This window comes from Epinephelus lanceolatus, chromosome 16 (assembly GCF_041903045.1).
Source record: "Epinephelus lanceolatus isolate andai-2023 chromosome 16, ASM4190304v1, whole genome shotgun sequence".
NCBI classification, from domain to species: Eukaryota; Metazoa; Chordata; class Actinopteri; order Perciformes; family Serranidae; genus Epinephelus; species Epinephelus lanceolatus.
In genome coordinates, this window is record NC_135749.1 from 25,823,302 (window position 1) to 25,850,779 (window position 27,478).

At 41.0% G+C, this 27,478-nt stretch overlaps 1 protein-coding gene across 1 annotated transcript in view; it reads right to left on the reverse strand.

Moving 5' to 3' along the window:
- Positions 1–8,646: 8,646 nt before the first annotated feature.
- Positions 8,647–27,478, reverse strand: part of angpt1 (angiopoietin 1) — a 74,858-nt gene continuing 56,026 nt past the window's right edge. Inside the window, exons 8-9 of the mRNA XM_033637920.2 lie at positions 19,611–19,741; positions 8,647–11,906 (exon numbers count right to left, since the gene is read on the reverse strand). Of these exons, the coding sequence (XP_033493811.1) occupies positions 11,743–11,906; positions 19,611–19,741 (295 nt within the window). The 3' untranslated portion in view covers positions 8,647–11,742. The remainder of the gene's footprint in view (positions 11,907–19,610; positions 19,742–27,478) is intronic.

Here is a 27,478-nt window from a genome sequence, read left to right on the forward strand (position 1 = left end):
AAACATGCAGGGTGAATGTGAAGGTGACAGTCCACCAGTAGAGGTTGCTCTGATTTCATTGTTAAACACTGTAGCGCTCCATGAGGACACAAAAAGGTCTCTTCAGCTCACTATTTAATGTTTTTATTTAATAACACCAAACATGTAAACCCGTCTACTAATGAGTCAGCAGCCAGCTCCACTGTATATTGAATTACAGCACAGTGACGCACACGGTTTATTATATCATGCTAAAGAAATTAATTTTTTCCCACTATCTCACCCTGTTTGATTTATTTGGCTGCCTTTAAAACTGCACTCTGTATAGAGGGATTACGAAGCTCTGAGATGCACTTTCTGATACACTGACTTAAAAAACAGCACAAATTAGAGCCAAATTCTAAACACTTGTCAAAAATGCAAACAAATAACCCTGATCCATGGCTGCTAAAGAGATGATTATGCCCGTTAGAGTGTCATTAACCATCTGCTGATTTCTTTCAGACATCGCAGGCAGCCATAAAAGCAGTGAAACAATGCCTTCAGATGGTTTTCATTCTGTCTCAGCCTCTAATAAGATATGCATGCTGCAGGTGGGAAGCCAGCATTTCCTGTATTAAAGGCGATTCTGCTTATGTGGGCCAAATAGAGCGGGTGGTCGACCCCACTGAGGGCTGAGGACGTCCAAGTCTGGAGCGAATGCACCTGTGTTTCCTGGTGCTTATCTACATCTGCGCTGTTGCTGCTTTGTTTACCTTCCACTGCTTGTTCAAAGGTTGTTTTATTTGGCCGTTCTCATTATTGTGCATTAATTGCTCAGGAATGCTCAAGCTGTTCCACTGACCCCTGTGTGTGATGCTGACTTGTGTTATGCTTGGGGTGATCTTGCACATAATTGGAATCCTGTTGTTGCAATGATCAGATCAACATCCTCATGTGTAAGAGATATTCATAACTATCATCTTGTTTGCAGCAGTAGCGTATTTATTTGTAGAGGGAGTAAATGGAACAGCTGTAACCAGGATCGAGAGGATGTTTTTTAGCGTCTCGTCAGCAGAGTTTGATGGATTTAATGTCTTCTCATTTCCAGGCTAATCAACAATAACATCTGTAACAGTCAAATATATGGCTCTTGACAAATCATCTAAAACAACTACACTGAAGTAGTAGTAGTTTTGATCCAGCTGCAGAGGGTTCTTGCCTTTCCACAATGATGACCTCAACAAAGAGGCCAGCCGCACAAATCTGTCCTGGCCCAGGAAAAGTAAACCACTATGTAATCCACTAATACTTCCTTCCGAAGGAGCTGCATGTTATTGTTTGGCTGTGCCACTTGGCCCTGATAAATAAAGATGGGAAAGACAGTAAATTAGAGCAAGCTCAATATAGGGGTCAGTGAGGGCCGGCCAGGAGGCTGAGAGGAAACCTTGTCCCCTACAGAGCGCCCGACAGGATGACAGAGAGCACAGCTGGAGCCAGACGAAGTCATTAGAGGCTGAGGGAGAAGTAAAGGTCCCTGGTTTGGATTTATGTGACAGGTTTCATGACAATGTTTTACATTATGAAGAGGGTGGAGGCAAAAGAGGAAGGACTATGATAAAAGATAAAACAGGAGCCCTTTGGAGTGGGAAGTGTTTACAGTTGTAGAGGATTTATACAGCACTGTTTTATGTTGTTATGATGTTTGTCTGTGTCACTGATAACGCCTAATGGCTTTAAATAGCATTAAGAGCAGCTCTGCTAAGCTGCACATGGACACAGTGGTGCTTTGAGCTAAGTGGTAATGCCGGCACGCTAACATGCTTATGTTTAAAAGGCATATTGTTTACTATGCTCAGTTTTTGAGTTTAGCATGTTAGCATGCTAACATTAGCTAATTAGCAGTAGTAGCAGTAGTGGCTTATACTGCATTCTCAGTAGGGAAATTATGGGGGACTTGTTACAATGGCCCGAATTTCCAACACCCCATTAGTCTGAAAAATGTCCCATTAAACAGAAAGCCCATTTTTCCGACAACCCGATATCCCGAAATCAAATGTCCATTGCTTCGATGTCCCGTTTTACTGAATATACACCCTCCCTGCAGTTAGACACCTAACTGCCAGAAAAGTGTTCACACTGTACATTTCTGTAAACCAAGGATATGTTTAGCAGTAATAATTTTGTTTCAGATAGTACACTGAAACTTAACATTTCTCAACAACACTGGTGAATGTGTGGTCAGGTTTAGGCATTAAAACCACTAGGTTATGGTTAAAAAAAGCAGATTTTGGCTAAAAACACCCACGTTTGGTGGCACAAAAGCCGCTGAAATAGCAGGGTCGGATCAGTGATAAACACCCAGGTTCAGTGGCTCAAACAACAGTGGAAAATGCCACAAAGGGTTGGTAAAACCACCTGGGATCAGTGGCTCAAGTGCCATTGTGAAACTGTAACTAATTTTAGGGAGTGTGTGTTTTTGGAGAAATGCTACTTCAGAGTAATAAGGGGTTGTCAAAGAAATGGACTTTTGCTCCAATGGGACATTTTTCGGACTAATGGGGCTTAGGAGTTTTGGGCCATTGAAACAATGGCATGGCACCAAATGACGCTGCTGGCTGTGCTGAATACTATTTGCTATCTCATAACAAATATTCCCTATGTAAGGTTGTTTTGTGAATTCATACCAGTATATCCCTGTAGCATGCTGGAGTTGAAACTTAAATGCATTTCACAGTGCTGTATTGGTCATATAATGGAAAATACTGGCAAAGTAGCTAGCTAGCAGACATGCTACAAGTAACTTTTATTATGTGCTGAGTTTATTCAGCTGCTAGTCTAAGTAGAATGTAATTTGTGCATATCATAAGTTACCATTTCTTTTAGTTTGAGTAGAGAATGTGAAGCTGATGTCAGGCCAGGCCACAAGGAACACCATTATAAAAGACATTGTCTGTAAAACTGTTGACAGGATACCTCAAATTGCAAACGGGGTCAATTAAGACTCTTTCTATTATGAAGTTTCGGTCCATGGAGGTTTTATATTTGTAAAACTTTCCCCAAACGCAGATAAACGATTTAAAAATCCATAACAACATCACAATGTAAAGTCTATGAGCTGAGCGGGAACTCACAGGCGGAGCCAGCAGGAGAAACACTACTGCGCATATTCAGTGGGCCACATACCGCTGAAGTAAACCCAGAAGCTAGAAACATTTTTTGGTGTACTCTCCAGGCAAGCAACTCAACTGAGATGAATAGGCACCGTTTTGCCATCCAGTATCCAGGCATTATTGAAATCTATGGTCACATGTTAAATCTGTTTGGACAGGGTGCCATCTTGTGAGAGTCATCTGTGCCTGCTACAGTGGTCTACCAGCAGTATTTGGACAAGCTAGCCATGTTAAACTATTTGACTTGGCAGCCCAAGCCTGGAATACAGACCCTAATGCACTACATCCACTTACAAACCCAGACATTGCAGACTATCTTGTTTTCGGACTGAGTGTATACACTTTGGTAACAGAGGTAAGAAAGCAAGTACCTCACAAGATGGTGCACCCATCCCATATGGCATAATCAGGCCCTCAAGAAGTGTTTCTGGCTTTGAAGACAATTTTCGTAGTGGCCAAACAGTGTAATTACATCTGTACATGTTACGTGGCTGAAAGACTTTTCCCATTGACTTACATGTTCAAAGAGCAGTCTGTAAATCAGTAAGTGCATTTTTTTAAGTGCCAAAACCCCCACGAAGTGAATCATTTCACTATCAGAATTTGATCCATTCGGTCCAATAACATTTAGAAAGTTTACATGAGTAGCTCGATTGAATCATTTTGTCCACATTCAAGTTAGTGGAGTGCTAAACCATAGCAGCTGCGCTATGGGTCACAACAGTGCAGAAGTATGCTGATCATCCAGGTAATTTTTGTACTTGTGCTTCTTTGGGAATTACATGAGTAGTTAGCCCACAATAATCCTTTCATTAAGGGTGCTTTGCTCTGCTCTTTCTTTGAGGTGTGCCTGCAAACAAGAAAGATATTCTGAAGACTCACTCAATTAGAAACATCATGCATCATAGTTTTGCTGATGGCGGTAAAATGGTTATCAGAAAATTAGGACGACTTAGTGATTTGCATGCTGGATCCACTGCATTTTAGCGATATTGAATCTGTTAGTAAAACATCTGGCCTATTTGTTTTGAGACATGGTCTTGTTACCAGAGATCTTATAAAAACATGTTGCTTTTGGCTTGCATCGTGTGAGTCGGCAATCACACTTCATTACTTGTGACCGCAGAAGCCTCTGGAGCAATAATTGGCCACACACTTCTCACTCGTTACATCAACTTCTATAACGATACCAACACTGAGCTCTGAAATCAAAAGCCCAAAACAGGTCCGACACATTCATTCTTCCACTGTTTCTTTATCCAACTTATCATACTTTGACGTCCATACCGGTTTCCCATAATTATCCAACATGTCACAGGAATGGACACATAAAAACAACACTTCATTTTATGAATTAAACAAGCAAGCAAATGCTCTTTAGCTTCAACTTCCCAGGATGTCTTAATGTGATTTAAAGTCATCCATATAAGCTGATTTGGCCCCTACCAACATCCGAATGAGAAAGATTCTTTAATGCTCCTTTCATCCAGCTAAGAAGCCTTCATATTATCAGTTTGAGTGGCTCCTGCCGGGACCTGCAGCATTTCTCTGCTTCACACCCTCTGTATACACCAAGTGTCATTCTCACTCCCACAGGCCATCAATCATATCCAGATACTTTTGAGTTTTTCTATATGAGGGAGTCCCTCACCTAAACTGCTGTTTACATTCTTATTCTACTCTATTTATGTTGCTAAACCACAGGAGTTTCAAACCAGCATTGTTCAATCCAAAGTGGCTTTTCTTCCTTCAGTTGGATAGGATATATATCAATAACTAATATGTGCAAATGGCAAGTATTCTTGTTATAAAAGTGAAGAAACCTGCTTATAAAAGTTGGCCTTTGGTCGTCTTGAGAAATCAGAAATCAGACAACTTGTTGCTCAAGATTTGTAAATCCCTAAAATACATTAATTTGCCATGAATATTGTCTCAGTTTGATACAACGCTCTGTACATGTGAGGAAAAACTATGATTGTTTCAGTATTTAACAAACACAGAATGTCAACAGTTCTGTAAAACCCACACATTTGGTTTGGGATTATACTGCAGTAAAAAGAGGATGATTTAGAGTTGCACTTACTGATGTCCGCTTTAGTATAATGATTTCAGGGTGACTTGCATCGAATGATTTCCTGAGTTTATTCCCCCAGTGCCTTTTTAAGCTTTTAGAATGTTTGCTTCATTGGTGGTTGATTCTGTGCCACTTACGTGGTTTAACAGATAATTTCTTTGCTGGGGTTGATGATTGCCTTGCAACATGAAAACGTTTAAGACCCAGCCGTTAATTCAAACACAGGCAAAATGATGTCACTGTCACACACAGCCAAAACATGGGTCTTTCTTCCTTGCTCACAATGCTGTGCAACTATGCAGCTGAACACACTTCCAGTAAAGTCTGAAGAACTTGGCATTGGGTCTTTTCTGGAGGCAATTGTAAAACTGAAAACACAATCCAAAAAAACAAATCCAGTGAAAGTGGAACTAATCAGATAAAGATGAGATACAATTGACAAGAAATACAATAACAAGAAAACTGGATTCAAAAGCAGGTTGTAATGCTGAATTCACATTAGCTAAATGTGAAGAAAAACCTCAAGTTATTCTGATCATGCACTATATATGAAGATAGTTAACCTGACTGCTAGTTGTGTAGACCCACCATTATTAGCTACTCTGACTGAATTATGTTCGTGGAGCTGTTCATTGGCAAGTGAACCGAATACAAAGAGCGTGGCAGCCTTCTTTAAAATGACTAAAAAGAAGTTTAAAAAGTAAAGTATAAAGCAATTAGCCCAGTTAATTAGGCCAACTTTAGTCTTAATCTGAAAACACACTGACGCGTCACACTGCAGCTTGTCAACAGATGACCACGCAAAGTTATTATTGCTTTCACTGAAAGATCTGTTCTTCCTCCAACTATGCATTAGCTTAAAATCATACATGGACACCCTTAATATGAGTTGTTGAGCTATGACCCACCAAGCAATATCTTTTTGGCCATTGTCTTTGTAATGACAAGATTGTGAGTCATTTAGCTCGAGATATTTTTCAACCTCAACAACGAGCCTGTCCTCATCCAGTCTCCATCACACACGAGATACAGCAACAGCTACAGAGTTCTCTTTATGCATCAGCAGTGAGGAGAGGAGTCAAGCTGCCACAGGAGCAGAGAAAAGGAGCTGCTATGGGAGCTGGTATGATAAGCAGAGAGCGAGTGGAAAAGGACAGTGGCATGAAGTGACACGGGCGATGCGTCCAGGGGCTGACGTGCATCTAGCCGCTGCTGTTATGGGGTTGAACATTGAAAATAATAGGGGCATACTTTTTGACACGCAGCATTTGCACGTTTAGCAACACATTGGCTTCAGACATGCAGCTAGTGTAATGGCTAGCTTGCTAAGTGTAACACTGCTCCAAAAAAACTAAATAAAGCAGTCTAAAAAACAGCATGATGAAAGATGCCTGTGAGTATTTGTTTGGTCACAGATGTGACAAAATGGTGGATGTAACAATGTCACTCAAAGGAATACTTCACCTACAAAATGATCATCTGTATATCAAATACTCACCCCGTTACACTGAATTCGGGAAAAAAACTGTTTTTTTTCCCTCACATGCCTCCACAGTGAACGAATAATCCAAAAACTGAGAAAATTTTATACATTTAATAACAGCAAAACTATTGCAAGAAAAGCAAAGACTTCTTGAATTCAACATGACACAGAGCGAGTAATTTATACATAGGTCCACATCTGTGGATGAAGTATTCCTTCAACTATACAAAGTCAAAACCTAGTATATAGCTGGACTGTACAGTATATGTGATGCTAAGGGGCTTTTAATTTGAAACAAGGACTTTTAATTTAAAACAAGAAGTGGCTGGCAGTTACCCAGTCACAGACTTTTGTTCGCCTTGACTGTAGCTTACAGAGTTTTCATGAGCCACAAAAACAGCAGCTGCCTCTGGCTCAGACTCAACAGGTTTCTGTGCAGAACTTTTTTCACACCTTTGACATAACTGCAATGCCTAGTTTATTGTAGATATCAGGTTAAACTGGCAATGATGTCAAAAAACTCTGCTACTACTGACACAAAAACACAAGTTCACATTAAAGGTGTACTCTGTTTTTTTTTTAAAATTTAAGTTCACCTTAAATATTTGCCTCTGATATTTTTTTTAGCAGTGAATGAATCCTTGCCTAACTTGTTACATTTAATTTTGTTTAAAACTAATTTACTTTTACATTTTAATCCCTTAATTCTACACCAGGGCTACATGATGAAATAGAATTATGTCATTAGCTGTAAAAGTTCACTCCACTCTTCATCCTGTGGTGTTCTCTAGCCACCACGGTGGATCATTTTTTTCAGAGTTCTCAGCTTAAGTCTAACAATCTCAGTTGTAATATAGTTATATTTTTTGCTGGTGCAAATCTATTTGCACTTGATTAATAATACTAGAATGAACAATCAGACAGATGTTCTATTTTTACTTCCACTTCCTCTCTACACATCTTCAATGTTTTTATTCATTTCCATGTGAGCAGGTGGTCTCTTTGGGGGATTCAATGGCCCCAAGTGCTCATACTGCAGGTACTGTACTCTGTCATATCTGATTTGGTTGACATCCAACGCTGTCTGTCTGCATGCAGCTCAGACCCTTGGGGAGTCCCATCGCCTCGCCAGCTCTTCCTCAGTTAACAGGAAAGGATCCACTTTCAGTTGAGCAGCCTGGCTGTGGATGTAAGGAGCTGCTGGAGTGTGTGTGTGTGTGTGCGTATGTGGGAATGACACGTGAAACACCACTTTGCTTTGACACCCTGAATGTCCACTAGAGACAAAACTTCCCCCCAGTTTGGAAGTGGTTCTTGGTACCTCCTGTCCTTATACCAACAAAGGACAAAGCTTCAGACCCTCATAGGTGTGTGCCAGCGTGTGCGGACTCTCTTCACACTCCGTTGCTGCAGACTCTCTATAAGAACACATTCCAGCGAGGGTGTCGGGTCAGTGCAGGCGCTGAAGGACACGTGGTGGTTTGCAGGCTGCAGTAATTTGTTTAACCTCTGATTAGGCCCAGGAATGTCAACTATGAGGAGACACTACAGGTCCCGACAGCGTCGTTTGACACTTTGGCAATCTGTCATTGCCACTAGTGAGCAAGCAAGCGAGTCACCACTCGAGACAATAGGCACTTCACTGCCTGGGCAGAGAGGGAGTCTAATGTTTGAACCATCTGGTTTGGTTCTGAAAAAGGAGGAAGAAAGCATGCCTGTCTATCTATGTGATTTATCTCATGTCTTTCGGTGCAATAAGCTTGCTTTGCATGACATACAGTGCAGCATTTGTATCAGGAGATTTAAACTGATGGTGAAGATATTATCATGAAAGGAAGCTTTCTTTTTTTTAGTTAAAGCATGTCTGCTTAAAGAAAGATGTAATGAAGGGCGACTTTTTTTAAACCTATGTCTATCATCACATCAATTTGGCACAAAAAGTGCAGCCTAAACGCAGATTGAAAACATTAGTGCATCACATGCTCTTTTATTTAATCTAGCAACACAACACTGACCACATGTTACAAAAAGATGTTTAAATAAATCTGCAAATCTGGAATTTAATGAGGTAAAAGCAGAGTTATCAAAGGCACATTTCTCCAGGGTTATTATCTTAACTTCTATGTTTTATGCTCAACTTCAAAACACCATTGTACTTCTGGCAGAGTAAAAACAGCAAAAAGAACAGCTTTCCTCAGGAAAGCTGCTTTGCGTACACACACATTAAATTATACAATTTTAGTATGCTAATAAACATGTCAATTGCAGTTTTACAAGTTCCAGATACTTTATCTTCTCGCCACATGTACCTTTAGTAAATACTCCACAGTAGATTCTGTTGTTACAAGGCTGGAAGTTATGAAATATGTGTTCACACGGATCACTGGTGGAATCATTAATTTCATGCTTCAAATCCAACTCCAGCTGCTTTTGTTTTTTTCCAAAACTACATTGATGAGAAACAGAAACTGGCTGGATTCTGAGGCTGTGTCATGTTGATGTCTGTGAAAAACATTTTGGAAGTGACTTGTGTTAATGATCTGCTCTTTGTCTTAAGGTAAGAGGTTAGGCTTAAGGGTTCTTTTCATAAATGTCCCTTTCAGTTTGAAATAAGATTCAGTAATACGAACTTTGACCTCATTCTTTGGGAGTTTTGTACACGTGGGACACCAGCTTAATATAAGCATTTACATCTTTGTAAGGCCCCGATCAGACAGAGTGAGACGAATCGCAATGCGTTTTTTGTTGAAGTGTGTTTGCAGCTATTTCTAATTCTTGCTAGGCAACCAATGAATAACCTGTCCTCAGTTTAACCGAAGTAAACTCACAGATCTGTACCCTAAAATCTGCATAAACTAGAATTACCACCTTGTAGTGGCATGCCTCCACGTACCAGTAAAGTTGCTGTAACAATTCACATCCATGTCTATGAAAACATGGCTGTTTCACACAAGATCTGTACATCAGTTTCAAGATGGGCACCCAAGATTAGGGTCACCAATTCAGTATCTGACCAAATATCTTGCCTTCTGTTCCTGAGACATGACATTGAGTAATGGCCAGAAAAGTGTTTTTGCAGAACATGGTGATGTCACAGTAAGTTTGACCTTTGACCTTCTGGATTTATAATGTCTCAACTTAATCATCATATCATATTAGACATTTCTGTGGAATTTTGTTATAATTAGACTATGAATTCTTGAATTATGGCCAAAAACATGTTTTATGAAGCCACAGTGACCTTGACCTTTGACCTGCAACAAGCAAATTCTAATCACCTCATTGCTGAGTTCAGGTGGACGTTTGTGTCAAATTTTATGAAATTCCCTCAAGGCATTCTTGAGATATTGCGTTCGCAAGAAGGAGACGGATGGATGTGCGTACAGCCAGATTAACAACCCAAAAACCTAATGCCTCCAGCCGAGGCTATTGGCAGCATGGAGGCATAAAAATGAACAGGTGGGGGCCAACTGGGGACTGGACACAGGGCAACAGAGATCCGTGTAGGTATATGAAACCCTCAGAAAGAGAAGAAATTACAGGGAGCACCACCAGCTGGTCCAGGAGCTTCACCTGGACGACGGTCCCACTGGCGATGACAATCTGTTGTCAATCATCGAGCCTAATTACAGTTGGTAAAAGGTGAGAAAGTAGTTGAGGCTACAGTTTGTTCAGGTATGTCTTGCAGCTTGCCTTGAAGGGTTACGATAAAAGTGAGCTAACTTTAGCTACCACTTGTTGTCATCGCCATCACAGAAGGCTGGCCTCTCAATTCATCTGATTGGAAGGTTCAAGCGTTTTCAAATTAAGTCTCCTGCAAAAACACAATGCACATAGAGCTTCACTCTCATTGGAAACCATCACAAACAGCCACCCATGGCTTGCTCAAACACTGTCTGTCTGACTGGGGCTTAAATGTGGAAGCATCATGATGTGGTATGTCATCATTACTGGATATATTGTGTACTTTTGTGTGTTTTTTAAATGAAGCATTACTTGTATATGCAAATGTGCAATCCATTCCCCCGTGTGCACACAGCTGTAATTGTTATATATCACTAATTACATGCATCTGTATTAATGTCCTTGTTTTCATATTCAGCAGAGGTAAAGTAATCACTCACAATCTGGACCTTGGCAGGTACAGGTCTTTTCTCAGCCAATAACAAAAGGCAAATGGATCCCAGTCCAAAATCTAATCCAATAATAACCTCACATCTTGAACTCTAAAAATAATCACACTGTCAAGACAGCGAGTGTGTAATAGCCAGTAAGTACTGCAAACGACCCTTGTAACTATTACCAACTCATCGCTAGAATTTCAAAGCAACCTTACAGCTGAGCCTGTTTTATACATAATGCAAACAGAAAGTACACTGTACAGTAAAAAAAAGTTAATTTCATCTCACTTTGGATACAGTTGGGATAACAAAAATAATACTAAAAAACACAATATATAATACATTTTAAAAAAAATGTATGGGCTGCGTTCTGTGAGCAACATTTTAATAAAAAAAGCAACGTCTCTCATTTGTCTCCTCAGAGCGTTCCAGATCAGTTCGGTCCTGCAGTTTAAGAGTCAGTGCTGCTCTGCAATAGCTGCTTTCCATTCAAAAGAGTTCAAGTCCTCCATATTATTACAACACAGGTCCCCAGGAAATTGGAAAATCATGGTTTGAGATTGTGCTTGCATCATCATACAAGCTGACATTATAGTGCGCTCAAAATGTGCACAGATTCCAGGTGTCAGATAACACACCTGGGCGCATTTATTCCTGAATAATGTCACGTTTGTGAATCTGCCTGTGAACAGGAATCAGTTCAGGAGTGCCTTTCTTCCTCCTCGTGGCTGCTTTTCAGTTCATTGAGGGAAAAGGTTACAATGCAACAGCAGCACAGGAATAGCTGTTGCTCCGGGAAGGAACCAGGTTGAATAAAAAAAGATTCATTGGATGACTCCCATGGCCAGCGAAGTGAGATGAAACAAGAGGATAAACTGGGAAGCGTCCCTCTAATCTGCTACATAGCCGTTTGAAAGTTAAAAGTTCAACAGACTAGGAGAAGTCCAGGGGGCGGATCATCATGACCGTGGCTCGTAGCGAGTAGCTGGGGCCCTTGAAGTAGTGCCACTTGATACCATTCAACTTCCCTACGTGTTGTCCTTGGGTGAAGTACATACCGTTAAGGTTGGACGGGCCACAAGCATCAAACCACCAACCTGAAGAGAGATAAGGAAAAATAAATATTATATTGTACATAAAATACAGAGTAAGATCACACAGTCTGATCAAACACATAAGCAATAAATTTGTACGTTGTAAGCCAACAGGAACCCAGAAACTGAAGCAGAACGGTACACACTAATTTTATACTGAATGTGCCCAAAGTGAGGAAGGTGTGTGTGGAGCCAATAGTCTACTCAGTAGCGGACTCTGCTGTAGCTCCATATTGCGCTATACTCTAAGCTTGCCCCCTTCTTTGCAGTCCAATCAAATGCAAAAGATTTGATATTAATCCCTCTTGTAATTGTACACTACTCAAATTTTCCATTTGACTTGGAAATACAGTACTTCACAGCACAGGAGCTAAAGACGCTCCAACTTGTATGTCAGCGTTGTTGTCTGTTCATGGTGTTGATAAAGTCACCTCAATCATAAGTTTTGTCCTCTGAGAAGGTTGAAGGTTTCCCATGGCCTCTCCCACAGGGCCATGGCAATGGTCCAGACACCATTACACTGCTATCTGCTCAATGTGTTACTGTCACTGGGTTCACTGGCATGCCAGTACCTGCTGCTGAACATTTTCGGTACCTCTTTCTATTTAAAGCAAAGAGTGCATGTGCACGAGCTCCAGCAGGAGCTCAGAGTAGAGAATGGCATGGGAAACTTTTATTCTACTCCCGAGGTGACACATTTCATACTTTCCCTGAAGTAAATGTGGTACCTAAAGAAATGGTAAATATGCTAGGACTTAGAGGATGTTATTATTTTAGAACGTAAGACACACACTGGCTTCTTAGCTCTTTTAGAATGGACTTTAAAAATAAATTACTTGTTCACAAGCTTCTGAAAGGTTTAGCACCTCCATACTTAGTCAACTGTTCCTCCCTCTACACTGCTACCCCCTGCTGTAGGTCACTGAAGCAGTTAAGACTCATCTTTTTAATGGAGCTTTCAAGCTGTCTGTGTTTACTTTTATTAAACCTTACATAAAGTTTATTTTTATTTAATCTTATTCTAAATTTTATTTCTATTTTTCTACCCCATTTTATTGTTTGACGATTGGATTTGATGACACCTTTGAAATTGTGTGTACGTATGAAAGGTCACAAATAAAGTGTTATTATTTTTATCATGAGTATTTCATATTTCAGCAGACAGATTTACTGAAGGTAAGGTCCATTCCATCCCTGTAATCTGTCATCTAGGTCTTAAATCTGAACTCGTGAGCACGTCCTCACTGATACAGTCAGATGTGGAACATATGCAAGGCATGGCATGTGTCAGTCACACAGTGACAAATGGTAGCTCTGCTCCTCCCTCCTGTCAAACCTGAACTGCAGCCTACAGTCTGACATTTAACAAGACCTATCAGTAATCAGGAGCAATGCTCTGCCCTTGTTGCTGGCATGGATCGCACACATATAAATTTCACACTGATTGCCGCGTCATCATAAGACACGTACACAACATAGTATGGAAGTAACTGGTGGACACTTCCTTACGTTTCTACAGCTCCCATTTAATGCAGAATGTTGGCGCCAATGGGAAACAAATATGATATATTTATGTATATATATATATATATATATATATATATATATATATATATAGATATATATATATATACAGTACAGGCCAAAAGTTTGGACACACCTTCTCATTCAATGCATTTTCTTTATTTTCATGACTATTTACATTGTAGATTCTCACTGAAGGCATCAAAACTATGAATGAACACATGTGGAGTTATGTACTTAACAAAAAAAGGTGAAATAACTGAAAACATGTTTTATATTCTAGTTTCTTCAAAATAGCCACCCTTTGCTCTGATTACTGCTTTGCACACTCTTGGCATTCTCTCCATGAGCTTCAAGAGGTAGTCACCTGAAATGGTTTCCACTTCACAGGTGTGCCTTATCAGGGTTAATTAGTGGAATTTCTTGCTTTATCAATGGGGTTGGGACCATCAGTTGTGTTGTGCAGAAGTCAGGTTAATACACAGCCGACAGCCCTATTGGACAACTGTTAAAATTCATATTATGGCAAGAACCAATCAGCTAACTAAAGAAAAATGAGTGGCCATCATTACTTTAAGAAATGAAGGTCAGTCAGTCCGGAAAATTGCAAAAACTTTAAATGTGTCCCCAAGTGGAGTCGCAAAAACCATCAAGCGCTACAACGAAACTGGCACACATGAGGACCGACCCAGGAAAGGAAGACCAAGAGTCACCTCTGCTTCTGAGGATAAGTTCATCCGAGTCACCAGCCTCAGAAATCGCAAGTTAACAGCAGCTCAGATCAGAGACCAGATGAATGCCAAACAGAGTTCTAGCAGCAGACCCATCTCTAGAACAACTGTTAAGAGGAGACTGCGCCAATCAGGCCTTCATGGTCAAATAGCTGCTAGGAAACCACTGCTAAGGAGAGGCAACAAGCAGAAGAGATTTGTTTGGGCCAAGAAACACAAGGAATGGACATTAGACCAGTGGAAATCTGTGCTTTGGTCTGATGAGTCCAAATTTGAGATGGTTTGGTTCCAACCGCCGTGTCTTTGTGAGACGCAGAAAAGGTGAACGGATGGATTCCACATGCCTGGTTCCCACTGTGAAGCATGGAGGAGGAGGTGTGATGGTGTGGGGGTGTTTTGCTGGTGACACTGTTGGGGATTTATTCAAAATTGAAGGCACACTGAACCAGCATGGCTACCACAGCATCCTGCAGCGACATGCCATCCCATCCAGTTTGCGTTTAGTTGGACGATCATTTATTTTTCAACAGGACAATGACCCCAAACACACCTCCAGGCTGTGTAAGGGCTATTTGACCAAGAAGGAGAGTGATGGAGTGCTGCGGCAGATGACCTGGCCTCCACAGTCACCGGACCTGAACCCAATCGAGATGGTTTGGGGTGAGCTGGACCGCAGAGTGAAGGCAAAGGGGCCAACAAGTGCTAAACACCTCTGGGAACTCCTTCAAGACTGTTGGAAAACCATTTCAGGTGACTACCTCTTGAAGCTCATTGAGAGAATGCCAAGAGTGTGCAAAGCAGTAATCAGAGCAAAGGGTGGCTATTTTGAAGAAACTAGAATATAAAACATGTTTTCAGTTATTTCACCTTTTTTTGTTAAGTACATAACTCCACATGTGTTCATTCATAGTTTTGATGCCTTCAGTGAGAATCTACAATGTAAATATTCATGAAAATAAAGAAAATGCATTGAATGAGAAGGTGTGTCCAAACTTTTGGCCTGTACTGTATATATATATATATATATATATATATATATATATATATATATATATATGTACAATCCTAAAGCATTTTCAGAGGAGGCACTGCACCTGACATCTTTTTAGATGGACCAAAGTTGTGAGAGGTTAAAGCTGCTGCAGTCAATATTTATATGTTAACAATAGATTGACCAAAAGCATGTTCTGAGAGGTCACAGTGACCTTGACCTTTGACCATCAAAATCTAATCAGTTCAAGTGGATGTTTGTGCCAAAGTTGAAGAAATTCCCTCAAGGTGCTCTTGAGATATAGCATTCGCGAGAATGAGATGGTCACAGTGACCTTGACCTTTGACTTGTGACCTCTAAAATTTAATCAGTTCATCCCAAAGTCCAAGTTGATGTTTCTGGCAAATTTGAAGAAATTCCCTTAAAGCATTCTTGAGATATCGCTTTCACAAGTAGAGCACGGTCTCACTCCGAAGTTGTCGAAATCCGGTGCTTGGGCAGTGACTTGTCGCATCAGAAACCAACAAAAAAGGCGTCCTTTAACATCAGCATGACACGTGGCTGGTTGCCGTTGTAGTTGAACGGCCCCCAGCAACATCAGGGGAAACATAGTGGGACAAGAATGAAAGTTTAGGCCGTGAAAGTCCGAATGGGGTGGGTGGATGGGTCAAACAAACTCCGACTTTCACCGGAGAGAGTGGTGTTTGTGTCCCGTAAGATTCTAAAGCCAAACCCTGTTCTTTTTTCCTAAATTTAACCACTTGCTTTTGTTGCTTAAACCTAACCATGTGTGTTTGTTGTTGAAGGAAAAAAAACATCAATTCGTGGTGTTGTACCAAAGTCGTGTATTTATTTAGAAAAAAACTGTATGTAAACGGTAAACTTCCTGTGAAAACGGAGGTGTATCCTGAAAGAAGAGAACCTGACATGGTGTCCCAGAAGATCCACAACCAATGCATCCAGGGTACCTTGGTCATATGTGAACGTGGAAAGTCCATGACCAAACGTCAATATGTGACGATGTCGGAGTGAGAATATGTTGACGAGAATGGTATGTGAAGACGAATGGATGCATGAAAAACCCCAAAACATAATGCCTCTGGCCACAGGGATACCAATCCACTGTACGCTACCCATTCAGAATTAAACATCAGACAAAGTTAGGGACTAGCTCATGAACATAGTGGATCATTTAGCAGCTAATGAGACATATACTTCCATCAAGAGTTGGTAGAGAGAAAGAGAGCTTAAAGGAAAGTAAATATTGGACACAAATTTGGATTGTGGCTATCTATAGAGGTTTTCTCATATCAATTCCAGACAGTTTCCACAGAATCAGGTCTGGACATTTTCCGTAGTTGCCCTTTAAGACATGGCACACAACAGGACATTGTCTGTGTCAGATGCATTCTTATCAAAAGGAAATACTCCTTTGGTTTAGGCGAGCACTGACCTTTGGGTGAAGCGTTCAGGATGCACAACACGATGCAAAAAGCATGCTGGGGAAATTGCAGTGTTGTGTTTACGTCGCCAGCTCTTAATTAGGTCATAAACAACAAAGTCTCTTGCTGTTCCTTGAATCTGCGTGACAGTGTTGGGGTCATCACTTACTGACGGAAGTTTACATTTCCTGTCATCTCTCAAGTTAGACATTTTTGTCACCCTTCTTCGTTTACCCTCTGATGTTTCTATTTTTTTGGCTTTGCACTAGTTGCATGATAAAAACATCATGAACATGCCCACTGCATGCTGTGTATTCTCCAGACAGTTACCTGGACCATTCACACACAGGCTCAAACGGACATTACACAGACTTTGTACAAGGAAGCTAGCAACACAAGTTTTGTGTAATGTCCCGTCCAATTGATTTTGACATTTGAGTCGTCTTGTTTTAGCTTCCCTCAATGGGGAGAAAAAAAATGCAGCACCAGCCACAGTCTGAATAAAAAGACAGTTGATAGTAAAAGTAGAAAAGCTGCTGGTAATGTCCTTCAGTTGATACGTTGTGGGGGTTGGTGATATATCACAAAGTGTGTGTTGTGCAACCTGCTGCGTCCTTTTATTGAGACAGTGTTTTTTTCCTCTTGAGGAGCAATAAAGCAGACTACAGTGAATGTCTCCTACTCGCCACCCCTCACCTGTTGATAAACCGCAGACCACACAACCGCCATCACACACATAAACATTCAGTATGCACGGCAGCAATCCTCTGGGATTTATGATCAGGATCCTCTCTGTTTCCAGGCAAGAGATTTTTACTGACTTGTAAAACCAGTGGGAAAAGTCTATGCAAGTGCAGTTTGTTCTCATGATAGAGGGATTCCCCCTACCTCCTCCTGTCAGTGCTGTATCCCTACTGTATGTTATGGTGTTGGGTGAATATATACATTACAGTATGTGTGTCCTCCTACGTATTCTTAACACAGCATGTTGCAGTTGTCCTCATAAATGTAGCCGAGAGGTATTTTCCTCTTGTATATTCCAGACACTTACATCATTTGGTGTCAGCCCTGCTCTTATAAATGTAAGGAATAAATCAAATGATATACAGTATATACTGTAGCACAGTGCTGGGTTTGGACCAGCTTTGACTCAGGCTACATGTTGTCATGCCTCTCCTTTGTGGCTGGCTGTGGGCAGGCTATGAATCAAGCAGAGTAGGGGTGTTGATTAGTGATCAGATGCCAGTTCCCTTTAACCCACTGCGTTCACAATGACCTAAGAGGTAATGCTGATCTTAAATCTGCACTTAGAAATGCTTGATTAGTACCAGGTCAGGACTCCACAGCAATAGAGCTGCCATAAGGTGACAGCAAGGGTCACTGGGCTCCACTTACACAGCAGGAGAAGCAGAGTCATTTTAAATCTCTCTGACACTTGGTGCCGCGCCCAGGGATTTTTACAATGTGCTTGTTTCCAACCACAGCGCAACTGGGAGGGGATGCAGCATAAAGCCTAATAGGTGCAGATAGATGTGGCCATGTAAGCCCATTGCATGTTGCAGGTTGTGATCATAATGACCTGAACTAATGACTGGGCAATGAAAATTGTGGGGTTGGTCATAAAGCCAATCAAACATAATTGCTTTTTGGAATGGTTATGTCATGCCATTGTTTTCTCGTAAAAGCAATTCTATACTGTCTCACTGGTGCCATAGAGACATATCATTACATCTTGGGCATTTTTTATGTAATTTTACCCATGACTTCTATTGGTAATAATGACATTTTACTCCCCAGGTTAATTGCTGAGAACTGAGAGCAAGAAGACATTGCTGAGAGGAAGTGTGGTGGGCAAGAAACTTAAGAACTTACTGTAGACGCCCAGACAGGTTTTAAACAAATTTCTGACTAGCTAAACTTCTTCAACAGAGAAAACGGCAAATGGTAAATGGACCTGCACTTGTATAGCTGCACTGGTGTCCAAGACTACCATACAAAGTGCCACCTGCTACTCAGTAGCCATTCACATGACTTTGCAGCAGAAATAAACATGTTGACAGCCTGCTACAAAAAACAGTCTGGGTGCTCTATAGCTAATTTGAACATTCATGACAACTGTACATGGGTGGAATTTTTATTTAACTAACTCATTTAAATTTTATTAAGGCTCTGGCTCCAAACTTCTGGCTCCAGAAAACCAAGGGGGTGACGGCCAAAATGCCAAACTTGAGGCATAAGGTGACACTTGCGGTTACAGTAGCTACGTCCATTACTTCAAATGCTCTATGGTTGACGCCCACACACTTTGACATACAATGTGAATTTGAGAGTTTAGAAGGAGCAAAAGAATGCACCATGAAGTCCCTTTACCTGTGTGAGTGTCAAACTCTAACTCACAGGACTGAAGCAGTGTGCCTGTAGATGACAGCTAAACGCCATAGAGACTCAGTGTAGTTTTTATAAGATGATTATTTTGATACAAACACTCGCCCACCCATATGGCAGATAGCCCTCAGAGATTTACTTGCCAAATGGAAAATCTACCACATTTGGCAGTTGGCAGATGTTAATTTCTGGCTCCTGTACATAAAATTATGTCCTTATTTATTGCATTTCTGGTAGTCTTTTGTGATGTGTGTGAGTAGGGACCAAAAAAAAAAGATCAAAAAGTAGAGTGAGGTGGCAAGAGTCAGGCCAAATTAATGCTACTGTTTCTCTGTGCCTGTTGAATGTGTAGACAAGCAAATGCTTGCTAACATGTTTGTGGACTATATTAGGTAATAATATGTCAATGTTCTGTTTACAGCTTGTTGTGCTGCCCCCTAGTGGCCAAAAATAAATTAAAGCAGCTTTAAACTGTCGTAAAAGTCCATCACAGTAAAACAAACAATGTTGTGGTTAAACTTTGATTTGGTTTACTTGTTGCAGTGACACCAGGAGGTAATGGTGATATAGTGCTCCTGCTCTGCCATGACTCTATGATTATCCTCACTGTAATGCACCATTAGGCTGCACTTACCGCCAGTGAGCATGAGGGCACACTTGCACATGCAGTTGTCATTGTCCATGTCCTTGGTGCTGAAGTCTGCTCCGTGGATTACGAGACTGCTCTGTCTGCCTGCAGTCCCACTGTGGCTTTTCAGGAACAGCCTGGAAGACATGAGGAGGAGGAAGAGGAAGGAGTCAGGACATGAAAACACATGGGGGGGGAGAGGAGTATGGTGAAGTGAGCAGTGTAAGCAATAAAGACAGCAAGAAGACATAACAGGCTGCAAAAATGTCTCCCGAGAGATATTTATTTTTGTTGTGATTGAGGACATTGAGAACACCTGGATCAACATTAAAAGGGTGTTAAAATAAAGAATGAAAGAAAAAGAGAGTATATGAAAGAATTACAGATGGAAAGTAGGAGAGAGAGTAGAGAGCACGTAGTGTAAGGAATGTCTGGGAACCACATTTCCATCAGCAGGTCCACAGTATGTTAATTTACACCACAAATATAAACCTGTAACAGCTAAACACAGTAAAAAAAGGTAATACCTAGGACCTGTTTAACCTGTCATCCATCCATAGCTGGGCAGGTAGGGCACACCTAAGTCTTTGATATCAGAGCAAGCAATAGTTCTCCTTGTCTGGTCTTCTTTTGTGTAAGTACCTGGTCTTCTTTTGTGTAAGTACCTGGTCTTCTTTTGTGTAAGTACACAGCTCCCACTGTTCCCCCTCTTTTCATGATGTTACATTCCTTTCATGAAACCATACATATACAACTGCTTTTTTGCTGCCAGTACATTTATAGTTTAAGCATGTCTGAAAGATACAGGCATGCAATAATTGTAGAATACACTATGCACAACCTACAATATGCTGAATGTAAAACAAATGTGTCCCCTCATACAGTATACAGTGGTGTATCTATAGGCTGGTGCATCATACTGAGCTGCTACTGGGAATTTATCATTGCTTCATGAGCACATTTTTATTGATTACCAAATTATAGGGGAAACTTCAGTGTTTTTCAACCTGGATTTTTGTCCAAGTGGTTAATGGAGTCAACAGTTTTTGGCATGGGTCCAGTATTGAGAGAGCACTGCAGCCACAGCAGCTAAACAGACTGCAATGTGACCGATTAGGGCAATTATACACTGTCAATTTACTTCCATTGAAAGTGCTCGTTTTTGACACTGACAGACTCAGACTGTCATTAAGTGTCTGAGACCCTTCAGAGAAATTCAACATTTTTCTTTAACTTTTGCTGGTCTGTTTGATACTGTGACCAAGTCTCGCTCAGGGATAAGTCTCATTATGAAAACTTGGGAGAGGTTCAACATATTCTTACAGAATGGTTCGTATATCCTACAAATTACGAATTACATGACTTAACGTGCAGTCGTGTAATTAATTTCAAGTTATCAAGGTTAGGTTTAGGCAAATAAAGTTACTCTGGTTAGGTTTAGGAAAAGAAACATGGTAAGAATGTACCTGTAAATGACTAAAGGTTCACTCAGAGTTCACATGGTTCCGAACCTGTGTGTCTTGGGGAAAGTCCTAGAGGAACGTCTGCATTTTTATGACCCATCCACCACCCCCAACCATACCTCCTTACAAGACTGCTCGAGACTGCTTTCTTGTTTACTCCAGTCACTGCAATGGTCACGTGATTGCAGCCTTTTAACTACATGGAATATGTACAAATCTGGGTGCATTATGCTTCAGTAAAGGAATGGTGGAAATGTTAGTAAGAGTTGGAGAAAGGAGTGCCACAAGACCTACACTAAAATGATACCTTTTTTGGACTGTTTGTTACTAACGTTTAAGTGTCTGCATGTGGCACTGATGCCTTTGTCTGTTCCGGTTATGCTACCCAGTTCCTCTTCTACTCCAAAAAGTCACTACTGTGCACATTTCACAAAGTGCATCATTTTCTGGGCACGTGTAGATGTTCTCTGCATCTCTACTTACAATAAGAAAGATACAAACTATTCCCTTAAGATGTATCACTACTTTACAACAACTAATTTATATCACAGATTAAACATGTGCTACAGATAGCTATTGTTTATTCATACTGAGAAAACTGAGTTATGCTACAGTAAACAGCCACAGAGCATCATCTGGCAATTATCCAACCCATGTAAGAGGGGATGAGATATATCCTATTGAATTTCTTGCCATCTTTTCACTCTGAGGATTATCCTAACAAACAGCACGTCTATGGGACTAATAAGCCATCACCCCCATGCTGAATTCCTTCACACACACTGCGCTCACCACACAAATTGAAAATTAATATGCAACTTGGAAGCAGACTTCTTCAGGGTGTGTCCCCCTGTGAACTCACTCTTGGTGTGAATGGGAACTGCCGCATGCGGATCTGACAAGTCCTTCATCCTTTGACAGCTCTGCCATTCCCTAACCTGCTGCATCATACACTTGCCTTATTTCCCTTCATGTCTTTGTTTCTCTCACGCTCTCTCCATCTCACTCTCTCCCAACAGAAGAGATTGCACATCCAAAGAGCAGCAGCGCAGCACCAAGCCAATGAAGTCTCTGTTATTAAGTATCGTTCCCTCTTCAGTGAAAGCAATTTCCTGAGTTCATTTCTTGACAACAGGGGACCATGGGCGTGTAGTGAACCTTGCACCCAGTTCGGGTTTTCCGATGAGAAAGTAACGAATACAAAATATTTTATGTTTTGGAGAGATGTTGAACACTCCCGTATGCACCTCCAGCCTTTGTGAGGCTTATAGCTCTGAGGCAGCAGCTTGAATAGCTCAAAGAAAGAGACTCGTAGACTCCCCAGGAAAGAAAGTCATTTAACGTGAAAGACTTCTGTATTTGGACAGCTGTGTAAATGGCTGATTTGTACAGCAGAGTAAAAAGTGTGACTGCGGGTCACCCTGGGGAATTCACTGAGCTACTAAACCAGGACGTGTAATCCTACATGTAAGGGTGAGTCATGTGTCTAATCAGTGGCACCAAATGACCACTGAATATGGCAAGTTTAGATAAGGTCCTGTGAGGATATTATAAACACTTGGGTGTGCGTGTAAATGTGCAGCTTCCTGTGTGTGTATGTGAACAGTACGTCATCTGTGACACATGCTGCAGTATTATTCAGTGTCTTGGAGGCAACAGATGTCTCTGGAGATGCTTTCCAGTTCAGAGTAAATTCACACCGCAGCACACTGCCTCACTTACGGGCAGCATGACTCCTATCGACTAATTCCTGATTCTGAGGAATAAAACGTGCAATGTCAAGGATGAGGTCTGCTACCACTCTGATAAAGAACAGACTTTGCTGCACATTTGCTCTTCATTTTCCAAAAGCTCTTATGATCTCTGCTGCGCTGACCGATGGCCAAGGCACATCATCAAGAGGGATTTTCAGCATGACACTTTGACAAGCTGCTTTAAATAGTCTGCGGCTGTGTTTACCGGCTGTGCTACATATTTACCACACCAACAATCCCCAACTCAACTGACATCTGCAGTTTTTCCTGTCAGGATACATTATGCTCTCAAATGATAAGTGGGGTAATGTAAAGATGGGCCAAGTAATGAACTCAAGAGGAAGATGTGCTTTTTCCTGAAGCCTGCTTGTAAGAATGAGAGAGGGAAAGGCAGGGAGACTTAGAGATTGACAAAGATGGCGTCTAGTAAATCATGCTGAAATGTGTCAGGGGACAGGCATCTGCTCAGCCAGATCGGGAACTTCACAGGCAACGCATACTAATCTGATTGTTCCTTTTAAGTAACTTAGTAATGTGATTGGTCAAGGCTCATTAGAAACCAAAATATTGAGCTGTGATGGGAATTGGTTCTACTCAATGACACCTCTCGGGACGGAGGTTGGTGTTCTGCCATCTAACTCTTCTAATATCCAATGGGGATGCTGGCTTGTTTACGATATTTCCACATATTTAAAAAGTCAAAGTAGAAACAGTGCATGTCATCTTTAGGGTCAGGTCGCCCAAATTCCCCAAAAAATTCCATTTAACCTAGGTGGTATCTCGTCAAGCGTTTAGCTTCTTTTTCAGAGTATTGACTTTGGCATTTTTTTCACAATTCACAGGCTGACACACACACAGCACACACATGCAACAACGGGGTAGTGCAGGGTCAGCCATGAATGGTGCTCCCGCAACAGTGTGGGGGCTCAATGCCTTCAAGGCACCTTGGCAGTGTAGTGCCCAAGAGATGAACTGGTACCTCTCCAGCTGCCAGGCCACAATCTATACTTGGTCCATATGAGGACTTAAACCTGCGACCCTCCGGCTCTCAAGCCAAGTCATAAACGGAGTAAGCTACTGATGCCCCAAGCTTTCGACACAACCTGAGTCAACTTAAACTTTTAGGTTTACTGGACTCATAAAACAAAGACAGCATACACAAGCCAGCCCCAGCTGAACACAACACTCAGTGATCAGGAGCTTGACAGCGGCACTCAGCAGGTGTTGAAATGACATGAGGGAAAAGTAACGTCTAGTTACAGAATCAGTTATAATGCATGAAAGGCTAACTAGCTTCAATTTGCCAAGAGGAAGCTAGTTAGCCTAGCTTGCTAGCTCCCATTTTTATAGTGGAAACGTGGGGTCATCTCAGTGGTTGAATGTTGAACAGTAAATAACCAACGATATGAGCAACATTTGTGGGTTGTATAATGTGTTCCAGTAAGTAGTACACCACAGAAATGATCAGTGCATCTCCTAGCAACTTTGTCCCTCAGATGACAGCCAACTGCTGCCATGAGAAACACCCACCTTGAAGCCTAGACACTGTCTCCACAAATATGTCCAAAAGCTGCAGTAAGAGCTATAACTCTTATAACTCCTATTTCAGAGTAGGTACTCTCCTAGCACAAAGAAACCATGAGCAATGTCAGTGTACAATGATTGGTAACACACTGGCAATGCAGCACTGGCAACTGCCATTTTTAAAAGCTTGTTGGCCATGACACCAACAGGCAAAACAAAACAGAAACAACAGCTCATAAGGGAATGGATGTTGGTGAAGATTATCAGTCATCCAGGTCATGGTAATCTTTAGTGCTATATCGTAGGCTATTGGACTTGCTTGAGTTTCTGGCTTTAAGTATGTCATTTTAGCGTTCCTATTGGCGGCGTTAAAGCAAACAGAAAAAGAGCCCTTCAAGGTATGTAGTTCTGGGAGGAGCTCCCCAGTGGGCAGTTCCTCTCAGGGAGTCCCGAGAACTGTTTGCTCTTAAAAATGCCTATTGTTTCTGGAAAGACATAATGCTTTTGATTTTTCAAAGGTAATTATCCAAATATGTTTAGCACCACAAAAGAAATTCCACATTATTGTATTAGGGGTGACTGCAAATGTCTCCAATGGCAATACATCAAAACTTGTGTAAATAAAACCCAAACTATTTGCATGACAAAACACCACAGAGGGTAAGTGAGATTTTTTTTTTTATGTGTGTGATTTAGGTGAAACTGACGCCTTCAAGCTTTGATGCAGATTCAGTTTCAGTTTTCCTAATGAGTCTATGCTCTGGAGTACTGCAGCTGCAAACTGTGTACGTGGGAAATGAGTTGCAGCGGGCCGGGTCAGGTGAGGAATCAGATGACTGTGATATGTTTATCTGAGAGCGCTTCCAAGTAAAACTAGGTTATAATGATTGACATTTTATCACACTGTATCTTAGAATCATCGTTATCAAACATCATTCAAACATGTACAGTGTTCTTGGTAATGAAGGCTTCACACTCTATTTAAAAACCTTTCCATTGGTTTTTATGTCAAGCTTGTGCATTTAGTATAAACATACCATCACTTATCTAGAATATATATTACAACAATAAACCTTTGAGTGAAAATATTTAAACAGATAAGAGTTCTGTTAGACCTGCCACATCATGCTCAGCATCTTCTCTCCCTAGAAAGCCCCTTAAAAACCTGAGCAAACTTTCAATCAGCCTACTTATTTGTAGAAATGCACTTCATTTCAAGCCTAGAAGTGTTCAGAGAGGACCCCTTAGAGCTGGTCCTCCCCACATTGTGTCCTTGTCTCCCCACACAGAGGAAAGATGTGTTGGATTACAGCAGAGCGGGCTGGGATTGGCGTGGGGCCTCAGATCTGCTAACATGTCGCCTGTTCACAGTCTAACTTTTATCTGACACTTCCCATTTCACAACACACTGTGTTACTCTGAGCAGAGGATATTGCTGTCATACAGTGACTTAATGAAAAATTTTCTCCGGAGAGGTTTGGGGAAAACCCATAAAACAATGTGTCTAATGGAATGTATGTTACCCTGTGCAAAGTTCAAGTGATTCTTTGAAGGACACGGCAGAAATAAAATACTGAAATGGTGTGAACGATCACTATAATGTGCACAGAATCTTTCTTGAGACTCAAATGGAAGTGGTTTTAAAAAATATGCCACTTTTGATCTTTTGACTGACACAGATAAGCTTAGCCTACTTTGTTTTCTTTCATCTCCATACACGAAGGTGACAACCCAGTCAGCAGAGGGTCCAGCGCGTGCTGTTACACACCTGGCAGTCGTTAGCCTCCTGAACTGCAGTCTGATTGGCCCATTGCAGAGGTTAATCACTCTGACCGATGGTTTGCTTCCTACTACAAGGCTGCAGAGGTGTCTGTCTGGTGGAGACCCGCTTGACTGCTCTCTTGCCACTGGGTGTCCTATAGCTCCAGTGGGGCACATATATACTGATGAAAACAGTATGTATAGAAGCATGCAGGTTAGCTATAGTGCAGATCATTTTCAGTGTTTTCTGCCATACTAACTTTATATACAAGGTATGTATATAAAGTTTCTGAATGTAGTGTATAGCATCTTCTTTATGTGTCATATACTCCCAGAAAAAAGATCTATGTCACTTTCCTATGAAAACCTCTGGAAATTAACATTTTCTATCCTGGTAAGCATAAAAATTAAATCTTGATTTGGAAATATGGGGCAATATCTTCAACTTGAGGCACACATAAGCTTTTCTCTCAACTTTCAACTGCATACGCCGAATCACAATGTTTGTTTGCAATACCTTCTGGATAGAACCCCTGCGTCACATACATAAAATGAGATGGTGCTGAGCAATAGTACCTCAATTGTTTAGTTTCTTGCCATCTAAAAAAGGCCGAACCTCAAAAAAGAATATCAGTTTAAGTGTACGCTATGTATACAATATTTTCTCTTTACCTTGCTATCTGAAAGGTCTTTATGATGGGGAACTGAAGCCTTTATCTCAAAGCCACCAGACTCCATTCACAAAACAATAATTTTACCTGCAGAACAAAGGACTTGGAGGTCTACCACTGCCTCAATCACTTTGTGTGTAAGGTAAAACAGAGAAAATACAACAAATATAGTGTACACTTAAACTGATATCGATTTTTTAGGTGGGTTTTTTAAGGTGGCTAAAATATGTTTTGCTGTGATCCCCATCCACAGCAGTACATTGTTAAGCTTCCGCGCCAGTAGATTATCAAGGAGTCCACCAATGCAAAACAGCACATAAAATATGAAGCAAAAATGTCAGACAGGTCAGATCACTGTGTTTAACTAACTTTAAACGGTACTGTCACAGCTGAAAAAGACTAAAAAACAAGTTTGTGGATTTGGTGTTGTTAGCACTACATCACAGTGATTTGATCTATTGCAGGACTTCATCCGCTGATAAAGTTTGTTTAGTTGTCAAGGAGATGAACTGTTTGTATGTGAGTCCAGCAGCTGATATGATTTCATCCATATGCCACTTTTAATCATCAGATCCGTTTACATGACAACTGAGCAAAGTACATCCACAGATGAAGGCTGTGTGGTATACATGAACAATCTGGAAAAAGCTAGTAGGTGGAATTTGATCTGGGATTGTTTTATGTGTGATGAGAATTTCTTG